Here is a 16,255-nt window from a genome sequence, read left to right as displayed (position 1 = left end):
AACAGTTATGAAATACGTAGTTACAACCATCCGAGACCCGGCTCGTCAATAACGCCCTGGTCCTAGGAGAGAGGGCCCGCTACATTCCGGCCCACCCAATTATCCCAATTATGTATATGCAGTCGACCCCAACCCACGCCCAAGGCCCCAAACAACCATCCATCCAAAACCACGTCACGACACCAGTGCTCCTTCTTCCCTCTCGACAACCCCACACTTGCGGTGAAGAGCATCAGCTCCATCGCACGCTCAAACTCACCCGCCCCGGAGCAGCTCCTCACACACGATGGATCCAGGAGCCGACGCCGACGCAGCCGCCATGGCCGCCGCCATGGGCTTCTCAACCTTTGGTGCGCAGGACCGTCCCCAGAAGAAGAGGCGATATAATCCGGCCGTGGACACAGTCACGTCGGTCGCGCAGCCTGCGCCCGGTGCCCAAGCTGCTCCAACGGGATCCAATTCAACGCCTCTAGGAAATCACAGCAGCGTGTCGAAAGGGGAACCAGGGGACCAAGCAAATGCAGATGAGATCAACCTGGACGACGAGGAAGGACAAGACGAGAGCACACTTCAGAAGCGCTCTGGAGAAACGGCACCCCAGGCACCTCCCCTTCATCACGGCTTGCCAGCCCGTCCTGCCCCGGGAACAGGCTTCGTCGGATCACCAACGCAGTTCCCAGGTTGTCATGGTGCGTCGCAAGCGGGAGGCTCGAGAGTCTGGTATGAGGGCTACTACGACAGCACATCGAATGAGAATCCATGGGAACGCCTTGAAAAGAGGATGGGCCTTGAATCAATGGGCACTTGGGTTGCCAGACAAGCGCACACAGCACCCAGTGTTTGACCGACGCCATGTTGTCGGTGCCGATGATTTCACCAGCAGAAGATGGACAACAGAGATCACAAATGGACTGTATCATTACGTTGGTTTGCCCCAAAGGATTGGAATACGAAAACTTTGAATGAGCTTTTGCCTTGTCAAGGTCTGAGAAAGGAACGACAGGAGCTTGGTTCAAGGTGGTCACGTGACCCACTCAACTACACAGCTTCCTAGTTCAGGAACGGTTCCAACAAATTCGTCATGTGCCAGGGCCAATCACATGATATTCATGTCTCCAGGGCTTCTCTAATGAATGCCTTCATCGTTGATGCTTATGCGACTTTCATTGGAGGACAGACCTGTCTTGGCACTGGCACATGGTCGGCGAGAAGCCTGGGATTCAGTCGATCCATTGTACGCCATGGGAGAGTCTTGCTATAGAGACACTCATCTAGGACACACTATGTACTACTGCAAGGCACAGTAGTATGAAAAAGATTGTCGTCTTTACGGTCGTTACCCGAAAGAGCAGCATACACCACAATAGGAAAGGCCCCTCCCTGTCCACCAGTCACAACTTCCACCCTCCGTGCCGGCCCTCGTGATCTCAGATTCTCTGTTCGGGACATTTTCGGCCATCATCGTCCTTCCTCATCACACTACAGCACCCGACCAGCTGGAACCGATCTGCTGGGTTAGCAGGGGCCCCTTGCAGCCTTGCCGTCCGTTTTCAGTTCACACGCCCAGGCGCCAGAATAGATGCCAGTTCCCACCAGACGCAAGAAAGCGAGGTGTACCTGGCGTTGCAAGATGCCAAAATCCGACCCAATTCCCATCCAATCATAACTCGTAACTTCGTGAAATAGCCACTATTCAACCCCCCGCACGCCCTATCGCTGTGGAGAGGACAGAAAGTCGGCGCCTAATTGCCGCTCGAGGCCAGGGGGGGCTCAGTAAAAGCAGCAAGGGATTGCGCGCCAACGCAATGCAAGATTGCCGCGCTGTCGCCGCAATTTTGACATCATGTGATACAGGAATATCCTGATATAAAGCACTATGTGTAAACGCCATGTTGCGCATAGTTCATAAACTCTCCCTGCAGCCATCATCCGTAGAAACGCCGTGTAAATATCTTTTTGCAGAACTTGCCGCTGAACCAAGGAGATATGTCGGAAAGTAAAATGGCCTTTTGGTCGCTTCAAACTATAATGAAAATCGCACTCCACGGAGCGTAGAAAACGAAAAGAGGCCATGGTCTTTAATACTCGGGAGAAGGATGTCGCTCGCGAGCCTTACGATACTCCTTGGGGTGCTTACGAGAAGCTTTGGCTTGCAGTGATCTGAGAGGAGAAATTTGTTAGCTGGCTTCTCAAGCTGCTTTAAATGAAGCGCCTACAGAAGCAACGCTGGCCCGTGGGGGGAGAAGAGACAAACACAGGCGAGGGGCCTTGTCTCAATTCCCCCAGGCGGCGGGCGTCGCTACGTCATGAGGACGTTGCCCAAGGCAAGTTGAGAATGCACTTACGAGACTTTCTTCTGTGTCCACTCCAAATCTCCCCGCACCTCGCGGGCGTCTCGCATTCCGTCTTGGAATCGCTCCCTCGTCTTGGCGAGACGAGCCTGTGCCTGCTTTTGCAGGTCCATGAGCTCGCGGTGCTTCGCATTCAACTTTCCGGAGCTGTTTTCACGCAGTCAGCTTTTGTAAACAAATACATGTGTAAACTCAATGTTGACAGTCCCTGGTGTTGCTGTGCTGGGACGGACCAAAAAAACCGCCATCGGGGGTTCGCGGGGCAAATGACTTACGTTTGCGCTTGAACCGCCATGCTCCGGTCGAGTGGGATGGGATTGAACGAGTTTGCAAAACGCTCTTGCATGTACTCCTGGAAATCAATGCCACTAGCCGAGTTGGCGCTGTCATAGTCGTTTGAGCCCATGTAACTAGCAGAGCCCGTGTATCCACTGTTACCGTAGGATGGGACACCCGACGCAGAACTCATGTCGTCGTCGCATTCCGGGGGAGACATGGAGTAATGAGTGTACGTGGGGTACTGATTGCCCTTTCCAGGAACCGCCATTGGCATGGCGTAGGACACTGTTGGGAACGGGCCGGACATGGTGATGATGGTGGTGGTGTTGATGGACGCGTTGATCCGTCGTCTTTCAATAGTGTCACAAAGCCGCAGGCTGTGGATGTGTGACAACTAGAAACTCCGTTCTGAGCAAGAACTGGAATGATGATATGATGTTGTTGCGGCAAGGGGTGATGTTGTGAATGGATATGATGTTACACTTGATGGTTGTGCAGACACGCAACACAATGGGAGTTGGTTGGTGATGGCGAGACTTTACAAGGAGGAACAAGACTTGCTTGGGAGATGTATGACAAGAAAATAAAAAGGGAAGAAGAAGGAATCCGACTCATCCTGAACACAGGAGGCCCTTTTATAGTTTTCCCGGACCCTCCCCGGTCACTATGCTCCAACTGAAGCAGACCTGACAACATTCATCTATTCGTTAGAGCGATTATCATGATACCCCGCTTGAAACGATGCCGGACAAGTACGGAGTATCATCTGAGGGCATAGGAGCCTGCGACGAGGTGATCATGGCGGGCGTGCATGATGCGGACCAACGACATGACGACAAGGCCGTGAAGGTGGAGCGATATCCTCGAACGGCGTAGACTTTTTCGCGGCCTTGTTAACAGGCATGGTACAGTACTTGGGAACATTGATGGGCCAACGACCTCGGGAGCCAGCAGCCGACATGGACACGTCGGACCATCAAGGGGGAGGAGGGTGGGAGTGAGAAGGCATTGACCAACGAAGACACGAACGTGCGCCTGCGGTGCAAATTCTTCCAAGCTTCAATGGGCGTGGGATTTAGATTTTAGTCCGGCAACACCAACGACAAGGAGACTGCATATGCCGAGGGGCGAAAGGACCACTTTATTGACCACGGATCGGCGGACACTGGCCGTTTCCAAGAACATAAGAAAGAGAAAAAGTGCTCGCAGGGAGGCTAGAAGCCAGCGGTACGGAGCATCCAAGTAAGTTACTGTACATAGCTTCGTATGTAGAGGTGGTGGGAATGTCCGAAGTAGTCATGGTGGGATACAATCAATGGCAGAGAAACACGGCCAGCATGGAGACGCGGCCCACCGAAACTCATGAAATTGGCTGGTGATGTGACAAAGACTTCTCTATCAAGCCAAATGAAGTGGTGGCTGCACTAGCAGACGGGGTTTCCAATCACCCCAAAGCCAAGCAGGGAAAACCATGATCGGAGACGAAGGGTTCAAGGAGATGGTTATCAAGAAGTGGGTGACAGGCAGACCGCAATATAGTGACCGAAGGCTGTGTTTGTCTTCAATGTTTGGTCTGGTCTTTTTCGCACCAAGGGGCGGGACGTGAAAAAGTGAATCAGGAAAGAAAAAAGCAGGGCGGCATGTACAATCGGGCTGCTGTCAACTGGTGTGGCCAGGAGACCAATACCAAAGCAGCCAGAGCAGCAAAACGGCAAACTTGGGACGTACATGGTGGACCAAAGGGGCGGAAAGAGATGGAGTGAGGCGTGATGCATTATCCAGTGTCGCACCAGAAACAAGCGCGACGAGGCCAAGTTGGTAGAAGCAGCCAAAAGCAGCACTGGATTTCCCAGCACAACGTGGGCGTTGGTTCCATGGCATTGACAGCATCGACAGCATGCAAGTGGTGCACACCCTAGGGATCCACGCTGGCAGCCGCATATTGTTGGATGCGCAAGTCAAGCGTGGATGGCACCGAGGTTCAGGCACATGTGCGTTGAATCGGACAAGCCGTCGTGCTGTGGATGATGATGCGTTGTCAAGATAACAACCACATAACTCCCCGAAAGCCAGCAACCCGCCGCGCTTATGTGTGACGAGGCCGTGGCCTGCTGCTTGCTGGTGCTGGTGCTGGTGCTGACGCTGCGGCTGCGGCTCCAAGATGTGTCCGGTTGTGTTGTGCCTTGGCAAGCGTGTCTCGCAAAGTTGCATTGAAAAATGACCTCAATGTTGGAGTTCTTTGACGTATTTTGCTCTGCAAAGACTGCCAGCTGCCCTGGTACAGGTACCTACTAAGTACTTGGCACCAGACTTCACCAGGCACTTGCCGGTGTACACGTCCCCAGCTTCTGCCGTAGCACCTGCCTAGCAAATACGGCCGTCAATGCTGAAACGGAAGGTCCAGTTTACCTCGCCGATATCGAACAAGCTGCAGCGAATGCACTGTTGACGCTTTGGGCAATCGTCATCTCGCTGCCTCCGCTGTGCATCATATTTGATCCCTGGCAAGTACTACCTGTGTATGTACGTATGGAGTACAGATGGCACCGACATTATGCATCAATAATCCTCCAGTCCCATACCCAAGCATTAGAATGGTAATGACCTCTCCCCTTGTTGATATGCACCAAACTCCAGACATCTTCGAAACTTTGCTCACCAGCTCACCAATCTATCCTGGGGATGTAGGGTGAGGCCCCTTCATTCCGCCAACTGGCTGCCTACCCACCTTCACCAAATTTCCACTGACCGACCTGTTGCGAAGTAATCGGAGATCCCAGGGTCATGGAAGAAGCAATTGAGCTAACCCTGCGACCAAAACTATTTGCAAACTTGATTGGCTGATGCGTGCTTGGAAACCTGAGAAGGCATGGCAAAATGTTTTCTGCGAGTTCTTCGATCTGCCCCTCCCCCGCTGGGGAGAAAAAGCAAAGCTAGCGGTCTTGTGTTCTCATCACGACATACCAACAAGAAACTACTAGGTTGTTTCGGAACCAGAATCATCATTCACTTACACCCGATTAGTCGAATGGAGGAAAACCCTTGGGCTTCCTAAACCATAGTACCTCTCTGGTGTCTTCCACTTCCACTTCCACGAGTCTCTGACGTACATGGGAGGGGGGTCCATGGAGGGGTGTGTAAGTCCATAACATCTGACGAGACCATTTCTCTTTCGTGCTCAATCCATCCATCCACTCATAAAGCGGCTAGCCGCGTCGCCTCAGCTCATGCAGGAATCGGGATAGCAATGGATACTCATGAGCGAGCATGCGGGCCACCGTGGGTTGTGATCTTTATCATTGACTTGGATCAGTACACCCAGTGAGAAACCTCTCATAGACCCTTCTCGTGCTTGTGGTGCCGGAAACCTCTTATCAACACTTTGGCAAAAGCTACAATACATGTGGCGTATTCGGGAGACCAATAAGTTTCATAGCCCTCGTAAAAAACTGAAATTGGACAAGTCTGGTCCCCCCTTTGCGACAGAGGACACTGACGCACACCATAATCTCCGGCAACATATGTGTGGTAAGGGACCTTCGGAATGTCTTGAGCATTCGCTGGGGGCGAGGAAACAAGCCACCATATTCCAATAATTCGGTTCGCCAGGCCGACGAGCGACTAATGGAAACCACAAGCCTGTGCGCGGCACATGGGTTGACATGATGGGATGTATCCCGAGGGACAACTCAGCAGCAGGGTTAGGACTCGAAGTGGAAATTCTGAATGGCACGGTGTGGACGCACACGCCTCCTCCCAGCGAAGAGGGACAACTCATGCATGGAAGAAAGAACTCCTGCAAGAACCTGATGATGGGGCATCTTCTCATAGGTAGGACTTGCGGCGAGACAAATCTTTACCAACTTCTAGACTCCGCGAGGTCTATCGCATATATCTATTGCGGTAAAATATGCACCATGTTAGTTGGTTACCTTCTCTGTTAGTAACTAGTATTTCATCCGGCGAGGGAAGTTGACAGGGAGGAGTGTAAAGTGCCCGTGACACTGGCTTACCGCTACTTGGGACATCCCTGTCCCAGCCATACAAGCTTGGCATGCATAGTCGAACGTGTCTTGGTGGACTGCACAGGGAAAGGGCTGCTTGCTGGCTGCCTACTGTTGAAGGGCGATGTGCTTTTTGAGGGGGAAGGGGGTGGCGGAAGGGAAGACTCGTGTTCGACCGAAGAATCAGTGAGGTCACTGAAGATATTTGATAATGGAAGCCGTGGATTCCAGGCCACAAATCACGAGGACTATACCAGCAGCGCCAGCTCGATATAGTTGGCCCTCACAGCATAGTTACTGCACGTCATTAATGCAGTTCGCCACGCACTCCTGGTGCTGTTGCATGGTGACTTTCAAGTTTGGGACTGACGTTACAAGCTTGCCTTGCACAAACGAGAGTCGGCCTTCTTGAAGGCGATACGACTCTGATGAAAGGATGGGCTCGTCTCATTTAACAGTAATTCACGGTGCTCCTTACTATGCTACTTCTGATGGTCTCTTAGCTAACGATTAGTCTGTATATAAAAAGTCTGTCTACAGATAAAGTAAGTCTGGTCTTTCCATATCTCAAATTCCATAGTATCCGCCAAGCCATAATCCAACGCATCCTTATTCGTCTCCCATTTGACGGTTCCCCAGCCCCCCTGGCAGACATCCAGAGACCCCAAAACGCCGGCCATGTCCATGCGCACAAGCCCCAGAATATTGGTCAGGTACAAAAAAAAACAAAACACCCAATGTAGTGAAGTGGACCAGTAGATGTTGAGAGATAGATGCCAAATATAACGGCAGAAATACACTGAAGAAAGACCGCTTTAAGTGAAAAGCCTCAGGAAACCCCAGATGCCAATGCCGCTGAGAACTGGTATGGTTAGATTATCGTCCCAGCCAAAAATATCAATCACTTCACTGGCAGAAGCAACAAAACCAGACCACAAGCCCATGATGGACAAGGCCAAAGTGCCCGACACAGTAGCTGCAGCCCGAGACACACCGAGAGCGCTTGTCACGACAGCCGGCAGCGAGAGGGTACCCTTGAACATGAAGTTCTCGTCCCCAGGCATGGGTCCGATAACGGGGACCAACCAGCCATAAAAGAAGAATGACGTAGCCACGCCGACCAAGAAGGCGGCAAAGGAACCAGCCAGCGACTTGCCACGACGGATCCGAGGTGTATGGCGACCCCAAAGGCGCCCAAACGTACTGGCGGCCGTGTCGCACCAGCTCAACAGCAAAACACTCATGACGCCCACATCCTTGGGGAGAAAGTACAAGACGGCCCAGGCGCCAAGTAGGTAGAATATGACGCCATTGTACCCAGAGTATTCGCTCTCGCGCATGAGCGCACCCAGAAGGCGCACGTACAGCCTGTTCACCGCGGTGTATCGGTGTCGAAGCCAGTCTGTCGTAGCAATGGGAATCAGTCCGGCCATGAGATACGGGGGAACAGCCTGCGTCTGCGTCCCCGTCGTGTACAGCCACACCACAAAGAAGCCTATCGAGACGTGGAGGGCTTTGCGAGGCACCTCGTGTTTGTGGACGAATGTTCGCCAGTGTCGGTGGATGGGGATGAGGCCGAGAGGGCTGGGACTGCGGCTAAAGTCCCGCCAGGACCAGCCTGAGGGCGTGGCAGGCTGGGGAGGGGCCAGGTGCCCATTCGAAGTAGATATCTTGCCATTTGTGACGACCTTTTCAGAAGGCTCCTTGGACAGAGGTTTCATGGCGAGGCTGGAGTTGCTTGGTGTCATGCGGGCCATTGTTCGGGAGTCGATTGGCGATCTACTTCTGGTGCGGGACCTCCGCAGGCCGGGAACCTCGTCGTCGACATCGTCTTGTTGCGGGTGTTCGTCTTGCGAGTGCTGAGAGGACGCCATTCTCCTCCGGGCCGCCGAGCGCGTCGTGGGTGCCGAGTAGCCCGCGTCGTGCTCCGGGGGGTCGGGACTCGGCGAGATGACGCGAGGTGTCTCGGGGACAGAGGATGCTGCCTTGCGACGCAGAGACATGGTGAAGGATACCGGTGGCAGGGGAGGGGAGCGGACGGCCCCGACAACAACGCGATGAAGCGATACGTGGTGAGAGGGCCAGAGATGTTGTTGGGCTGGACCGGCGGCGGCCGCAGGCGAAGCAGCAGCAGCAGCAGCAGCAGAGGAGTGGAGAGAGGAATCGGTGTATTTATCGAGGCGCGACCGTCGCGCCAGAGATGTTGGCGCAGGCTCTGAGCCTCGAATTGGAGCAACGACGGCGGACTGGCTATGAAGCGTCGAGGGTCCTTGCTGAGGGAAGCTGGCGGACTCTATCGGATCCAGTGTGAAGTCCAGAGAGGCAGCAGAGGGAGCGTCCCCTACTGCACGATGACGAGTTTGAGGAATGGCGGCGGCCGGAATGGGACAGCGCGTGCATGAAGGTCGGGGGAGGGAAGGCGAGAGAGAAGGATGCAAGAGCCGTGACAGAGGAAGCGTTGGGAACCACGGGACACCTTTTTGTCTTTTTTTGTGACGCAGACACGGGATGGATGTGGAGGTGTTAGCAGACGGAGGCGTCGGGGTTTAGAAATTTTGCACCCCCAGACCAGACGGGGCCCACGGGTTTGCCGTCCCCGGCCAGAGCCATGGCCCATGGGTCAGGCATGTGATTACAGAGCATGGAGAGGTATCATGGCCATGGCCGTTTACGAGAGGGCTTTCTTTCGGTACTCTTGTCTATCGTTGTGTTTGATGGCTACCTAGGTACTTAAGGTAGTTATGCGCATACAGGTTGTGTACGTGATGGTGATGAGACACGAATACAATGTTAATGGCAGACGGGCCTCCCTGTGATGGTCGTGTGTGCCTGAGCCCACAGTGCACATGCGGGCACTAATTATTTTTTGGATGGTCTGGTGCTCACGCGAGCACCTGAAGGCGTCAACTGCAATTACCAGTGCGGGAGGCAGCCGTGGCCGAAGACGGTCAGGGCGGAGGAGCCACCACCGGCACCGGAAAATACTGTACATGTAGCGAATACTAATGTGCACGCTGAGCAGACACGGCAATGTAAGTAAAGATACTTGTTTAGTCACGTGCCGATAAGATCAAGCCTCTGGCGATAGCGACAACTTTTTGTTTGACAATGGTCCCTCCATCGGCGGCAACATCCAGCATTGTCATTCCCAGTCCGTCATGGCTCCTGGAAAGGTCATTCCCAAGAGGGATCCCAGAGCGTGGGAAGCGCTCACACCACCACTCGCAGAATGGATCCTGGATGCTGTGTCAACCATGGGGTTTTCCCGCATGACACCCGTCCAAGCTGCTACCATGCCGCACTTTTTGGGCAATAAGGATGTGGTAGTTGAGGTATGAAGATATTTTCGCGAATCAATTCTTTTGTTCCTGTCGTGGCACCAATCCTGACATGACTTACCTAGGCCGTCACAGGCAGTGGTAAAACACTATCCTTTTTGATCCCCATTGTGCAAAAGATTTTGCGCCTCGAAGAGCCGACCAAAAAACATCATGTCGCCGCCATCATTGTCTCGCCTACAAGAGAGCTCGCTGATCAGATCCACTCCGTTCTCCTTTCATTACTAGCATTCCACCCGCCGTCTGCGGAAATTTTACCCAATCTCAACGACGAGGAGAAGCGACCCTCGACCACGACTCCCGTTATTGTACCCCAATTACTTGTTGGAGGTACCACCACTACGGCACAGGATTTGAGTTACTTTATGCGCCATAGCCCAAACGTTTTAATATCTTCCCCTGGACGACTGGTTGAACTGTTGTCGTCGCCGCATGTCCATTGCCCCCAATCCTCGTTCGAAATGCTTGTCCTGGACGAGGCGGATCGACTGCTTGATTTGGGATTTAAACAGGACCTTCAGAATATCATTTCACACTTGCCCAAGCAGCGACGTACTGGTCTGTTTAGTGCCAGTGTCAGCGAAGCCGTGGGCGAGATCATTCGAGTTGGTCTGCGAAATCCCGTCAAGATTGAAGTTCGAGTCAAGATGAAGGACGGTGGAGTATTGGAAGATAGAAAAACTCCGGCTAGCTTACAAATGGCCTATCTCATCAAACCGGCGACACAGAAGCTACCGGCGTTGGCGCAACTTCTCGAAAAATTACCCATCACCCCGCAAAGGACGATTGTCTTTCTGTCTACGTGTGCAGCTGTCGACTACTTTCAACATATCCTGCCGGGCCTGCTTCCTGCTCAGTTTTCATTAATACCGCTACATGGGAAACACCCGGCCAAGGTGCGGGAGAAGAATTTCAACAGGTTTTTAAACTCGGTTTCTCCCACTGTTCTCTTAACGACCGACTTGGCAGCTCGTGGTCTTGACATTCCCCAGGTTGATCTAGTTGTGCAAATTGATGCACCGTCTGATCCCAAAGTGTTTATCCACCGAAGCGGAAGAGCTGGGCGTGCTGGAAGAAAAGGATTGGCAGTCGTCATGCTCCACCGCGGACGGGAAGAAGACTACGTACGGTTCCTGGAAATTCGCAAGACGCCAATTACTCCATTAGAAAAGCCGGAGATCTCTATATCAGAAAAAGATGCTGCCGCTGCTGTAGATCAAATACGCAAGTTGGCCAAAACAGACAGGGCCATCTACGATAAAGCACAAAAGGCATTTGTGAGCTGGGTGCGAAGCTACGGCGCACACCAAGCAACTTCAATATTCCGAGTCTCTGATCTTGACTGGATAGACTTGGCAAACGCATGGGGACTGCTCCGAATGCCGAGGATGCCAGAGCTCAAGAATTGGAAGGGCGACAAGACGCTGGGTGTGGAAATGGACTGGGATACATTCGCATACAAGGAAAAGACGCGCGAAATAGCAAGGATAGAAGAAATGGAGGCCGCAAAGAACGGCGAGGGAATCGAGAAGAAGGATGACAAGAAACGCAAGAGGAAGAACGAGGCGTGGAGCGGCAAGCACCAACAGCAGGAGCACCGCAACGAGAGACGTGAGAAGAGATACAAGAAGAAAGAGGCCGAAAAGAACGCCAACATGACGGATGATCAAAAGGTGGACAAGATGAAACTAGACGAGCTCATTAAGCAGGTCCGAGAGCAGAATCGCACAAAGGCCGCGTCGAAGGATGACGAATTTGAGGGCTTTGACGATTAAAATTTCAATATACCCGTGTCAAGTCAAGTATGCTGTCCCAACACAGTGCATCATAGCCGGAAGATGACAGCCCGTATTTGAAAGTTGTCCCATGTACAGGACCTACCTGCGACGTGATTGGCGATTGCAGCCACCGGCAAAATGCCGTCAAGTAGGTGCAGCAACACAAAATTTTGACAGCCCTACAGTATGTTGGAGTCGTCGTCAGCTTGGCATCTAAGGATCTATCCGAGAAACAATCGCGAACCGCCAAGAACCTGGGCCTCCGACCGCGTAAGCTGGTCGCAGATACGCGTATTTTGCATGTGGGGCGGTAGCGAATACGCGTATAGAGGGACATGGAAACACAGATTTGGCAATTCTAAGGTAACCAGGGTCTTGTCGAAACTTGAAATACACGGATTTTGACTTACACTAGTACCCACATCTGGTTACAGCTAACGCAAGCCGCACGAAAGTGTCAAGTATAAGAGGTGGGACGAGGAGTCGATAGTTGGAAGCTGAGCTCGGACAAATATATATAATACACTCGTTGTTCAGCTAGCCCTTGTTTTTTTTATTCAGCATTGGCTCTTGGCCCCTGAGAGTTTTGACTTTTTTGCCTCTCTTCCCTTCTTACTTGCTTTCTTTTTTTTCTGTTCTTTTCTCACCCTTCTCAAGTCCTGGTTTTAGTTTCCATTTGGAGAGGGTACCGGTGATAAAAATACAACGAAATATGGCAGTACTAAAGCCATACAGGGGCAACTACTACCTCTGGGACTACCTTCCGTCGACACCAGCAGCAGTCATATTCGTGGTCCTGTTTGCGGGAGCAACGGGCTTCGTGGGCTGGCAGATGGCCAAGACGAGGACGTGGTTCAGCATACCTTTTGTCCTCGGCGGACTGTGTAAGTCCACACCACAGCATCAGCATGAGACGGCTTTCAAGCGTACATGTACATACATACTGACGCAAGATTCGGTTCCGCAGTCCAGTTCCTAGGCTACGTGGCCCGGGCGTACGCGCGCGACAAAACTGACCAACTCGGCCCGTTCGTGATGCAGTCGGTGCTCATCCTCGTGGCGCCCGCGCTCTTCGCCGCCTCCATCTACATGACGCTCGGGCGGCTCATGCGCAGCATCCACGGCGAGCGCCACTCCCTCATCCCCGTCAACTGGCTCACCAAGGCATTTGTGCTGGGCGACGTCTTGTCGTTCCTGGTGCAGTCGACGGGCGCAGGGCTCATGGCGGTCAAGAACTTTGACCCCAAAAAGGCAGAGAACATCATCCTCGTCGGGCTTATTGTGCAAATCGTCATGTTTGGGCTGTTTGCCATGACGGCGGCGATTTTCCACGTCCGGATGAGGAGGTGGCCGTCGGCGGCGAGCATGGACGCGGGCTGGGTCAGGATTATGATGATGCTGTACGCGACGAGCGCGCTGATTCTGGTGCGGTCGGTGTTTAGGGTCGTGGAGTACATCATGGGCAAGGAGGGCTATTTGCTGACGCATGAGTGGACGCTGTATGTTTTTGATGCGGCCCTGATGTTTGGCACCATGGTGGTGTACGGGGTTGTGTATCCAGGGCACTTGAGCCGTGGGGAGTTGAGGAAGCCGAGGGCGTGGGACGTGGTTGATTCGGGGCCCGGGGAGGATGAGGTTCGGCCGGGGGGCAAGTGAGTAGAGCCATCTTGCGGGAATGGGGCTGTGTTGTGTCTATGTTGGGTTGGCTTTTTGATATTTGATGGTGATGGTCTTGTTGAGCGTGTTGGCATTTTAGACGGCGAAGGGAGCAAATTGGTAGATTCGATAGAATTGCAGGCCATGTACAGAACAAAATTCGAGTTTAAAAATTTGCAAAACGAAAAAGGAGGGAAAAGAGAAAAAGTAAACGGCTGTAATCTCCTAGTTGTCACGGTTAAGCTGCATCACCAAGACGACGGCCGAAACCTGCTGACTTAAGCAACTCTGACAAGCCGACGTCAAAACCTCACCACATGGTCTGGCATGGCCCATAACGGCATCAATCTCCATGTCGAACGCGGCGTCCGCGTCGTCCCCCCCTTTCCAGGGCGCGCAGCATAGCCACGAAAGGCCACGCAGGCCCAGTCACGCCAGGGACACCTCCAAATTCCCTCACTTGGCTCACTCGCTCGCTCACCGACTCCCGGAATCGCGGAATCACCATGCCTCAACCCGGCGGCACAAGCCCGCAGCAGCAGCCCAAGGCGCATCGCAGATCACACAGAAAATCCCGAAACGGCTGCGTGGAGTGCAAGCGGCGCCATATACGCTGCGACGAGCGCCGGCCCGCCTGTGCAAACTGCGCCATCGCAGAGCGCGCATGTGTGTTTCCCCCCGTCAAGGACCGGCCCTTGCGGAAGAAGGGGTTATCGCCATCGCATTCGCCGCCAGGTGCCGAGACGCATGCCCGTACAGACGACTGGAGCCCGTCGGCCACGGCGTGGAATTCAGGCGATGCTCGGACACCACGTACGCCCAGTGACACAGCCCTCCCGCAACTATCACGAACGCAGTCGCATCCAACTACATCCGAGCCCTCACCTCTGCCCTCGTTTGGCGAATCGTTTCCGCAGTCCTACGAGCCGTCATGGTCGGATCCCCCCCTCTTCACGGCAGACCATCTCTCCCTCCTGTACCACATCACTCTCACCAGGGACAGCTTCTTCATGACGCCCGGGCAGGACACCGACATTCTCGAGATGGCCCTCCGCTTCGCCTCCTCTCACCCGTACTTCATAGACGAGGTGCTCGCCCTCGCTGCCCTCCACAAAGCGACAACAACCTCGCCATCAGACCCGGCACCGCTCCTCCACGTGGCCACGGAGCTTCAAACCCGCGCCATCGCGCGCTTCACCAGGCTCTCGTCCACACTGCCACCCGACGACATGGCATCCTCCATCCCACGATTCCTCTTCGCAGCCACCCTCTCCCTCCACGACCTCGCAGACACCTTGTCCTCCGTCCGGGCCCTCCACCACTCGCAGTTCCACGTCTTTGTAAACCGCTTCGTGGACTGCTTCCGCATCCACCATGGCGTCCGCGCCATCATACGACCTACTTGGCAGCACCTTGTGGCCTCGGAGCTAGAGCCCCTCCTCACACTCACCCACAAGGCACGCATGGACGTCGAGCCAGGCGCAAGAGGCGAGTCCAAAGGAGGGCACGAATGCCGCCCCCTCCACGACCTCCTCGATTCCTCTGACCTCGGCCCCGCCACGGTGACGGCGTGTCGAGAAGCCGTCGACCGGCTGCAATGGGCCTTTGACATGTACAGGGACTTGCCGACGCCGGTGGCAGGACCACACGCCGCGTCGGCGTTTTCGGTCACGGTGAGTACCGACTACCTCGATGTGCTGAGGCGGTTGCAGCCCGAGGCGGTGGTCGTGCTGGCCTACTACGGGGTGCTGCTGCATCGCTGCCGGCACTTCTGGATCTTTGGCGACGCCGGCGCCTTTGTCGTGAGGGCCATCGCGCAGCATCTGGGTGCTTACTGGCAGGGCGTCATGGCCTGGCCGTTGAGCACGGTGGAGGGAGCCGCCGACGAGGAGGCGGGCCGGACGGACGGACGCATGAATGGAGTACTAGATTCAAGATACGGAACGGCCAAGACTTGAAATATGACGAGACACTGTGTCTGAAACATGTCCGTTTGTCCGCGGGCCGTTATCTATTCTGGTATTTGTGGTTGTTGTCTTATCTGGTCGTAATGCCCGGCGGCATACATACATGCGTGTGTGCTTTCGAATCACCGCCATGGAAAAAGTGCCGCAGCAAGGGGCTTTTATTCCCGCGTTTCAAACCGAGACAACGACCCGCACGGGATAACCACGTCGATTAAGCAGCAGCCCTTCAGAGACGACCTCGTATTGTGGCATGCATCACACAGGAGACATTGGCAGCACGCCATCTGCAACCTGTTTCCCCCGTCCCGCACCGACTTGGTTACAATATTCCCGAAATGGGCATGAAGGACTGTATACTCGGGGCAGTACACGGCACCGGAAAGACAATCCCAGATCATCCAGAAGTTAGTGGTGAGGCCACATGTCTGGATGATGGTACTGGGATTTCACACCCTCTCACGATACATAGATGCCCTCACCAGCAAGCGATGGAGAATTGCCACGCAGTGAATTGCTCGGGGCTTCCTATTCTTGCTAGGCGCGCTTACCCCCCTACTACTTGAGTATTTACTGTATTTCAACTCTGCCTATATACTCGGGTAATTTATAGTATATATATCAGCATAGATTAAACCAGTCCCCTGCCAAACTCAAAGAAGAAATAATCAACTTCTCCTCTCCCAACCAACAGCCCCCACTGAGATAATAATAACACAGACCAGCGACCACTACCAACATCACCATCGTAAGCTCCCACTCATCCGGCCGCTCATTTCGCATCGATTGAACACCTTCTATTTTCCCTGTAAAAATGGCCAAATACTCCCACATGTCATCTCCCGTCTCCCCTTCCCGCAACCCGCAAAACATCTCATCGCCCCC

At 53.8% G+C, this 16,255-nt stretch overlaps 6 protein-coding genes across 6 annotated transcripts; 4 read left to right on the top strand and 2 right to left on the bottom strand.

The window, feature by feature from the left end:
• Window positions 1-286: 286 nt before the first annotated feature.
• Window positions 287-844, top strand: MAA_02581 (uncharacterized protein; the record flags this gene model as incomplete). Its single annotated transcript, XM_007820579.1, has 1 exon — window positions 287-844. One exon carries the CDS (start codon window positions 287-289, stop codon window positions 842-844), a length of 558 nt encoding a protein of 185 aa, XP_007818770.1.
• Window positions 845-2,078: 1,234 nt separating this feature from the next.
• Window positions 2,079-2,937, bottom strand: MAA_02580 (putative domain KxDL; the record flags this gene model as incomplete). The annotated part of the gene is made up of 3 exons (XM_007820578.1): window positions 2,079-2,160; window positions 2,346-2,498; window positions 2,627-2,937. 3 exons carry the CDS (start codon window positions 2,935-2,937, stop codon window positions 2,079-2,081), a joined length of 546 nt encoding a protein of 181 aa, XP_007818769.1.
• Window positions 2,938-7,449: 4,512 nt separating this feature from the next.
• MAA_02579 (Phosphatidate cytidylyltransferase) lies at window positions 7,450-9,034 on the bottom strand (the record flags this gene model as incomplete). The annotated part of the gene is made up of 2 exons (XM_007820577.1): window positions 7,450-8,927; window positions 8,980-9,034. 2 exons carry the CDS (start codon window positions 9,032-9,034, stop codon window positions 7,450-7,452), a joined length of 1,533 nt encoding a protein of 510 aa, XP_007818768.1.
• A 758-nt stretch (window positions 9,035-9,792) lies between these two features.
• MAA_02578 (DEAD/DEAH box helicase) lies at window positions 9,793-11,747 on the top strand (the record flags this gene model as incomplete). Its single annotated transcript, XM_007820576.1, has 2 exons — window positions 9,793-9,966; window positions 10,038-11,747. 2 exons carry the CDS (start codon window positions 9,793-9,795, stop codon window positions 11,745-11,747), a joined length of 1,884 nt encoding a protein of 627 aa, XP_007818767.1.
• A 715-nt stretch (window positions 11,748-12,462) lies between these two features.
• Window positions 12,463-13,406, top strand: MAA_02577 (RTA1 like protein; the record flags this gene model as incomplete). Its single annotated transcript, XM_007820575.1, has 2 exons — window positions 12,463-12,634; window positions 12,718-13,406. 2 exons carry the CDS (start codon window positions 12,463-12,465, stop codon window positions 13,404-13,406), a joined length of 861 nt encoding a protein of 286 aa, XP_007818766.1.
• Window positions 13,407-13,912: 506 nt separating this feature from the next.
• On the top strand, window positions 13,913-15,364 carry MAA_02576 (Zn(2)-C6 fungal-type DNA-binding domain protein; the record flags this gene model as incomplete). Its single annotated transcript, XM_007820574.1, has 1 exon — window positions 13,913-15,364. One exon carries the CDS (start codon window positions 13,913-13,915, stop codon window positions 15,362-15,364), a length of 1,452 nt encoding a protein of 483 aa, XP_007818765.1.
• Between the last annotated feature and the right edge of the window lie 891 nt (window positions 15,365-16,255).

This window comes from Metarhizium robertsii (assembly GCF_000187425.2).
Source record: "Metarhizium robertsii ARSEF 23 chromosome Unknown MAA_Scf_4, whole genome shotgun sequence".
NCBI lineage: Eukaryota > Fungi > Ascomycota > Sordariomycetes > Hypocreales > Clavicipitaceae > Metarhizium > Metarhizium robertsii.
The sequence above is the reverse complement of the archived record's forward strand: the minus strand, read 5'-3'. Positions and strand labels throughout refer to the sequence as shown.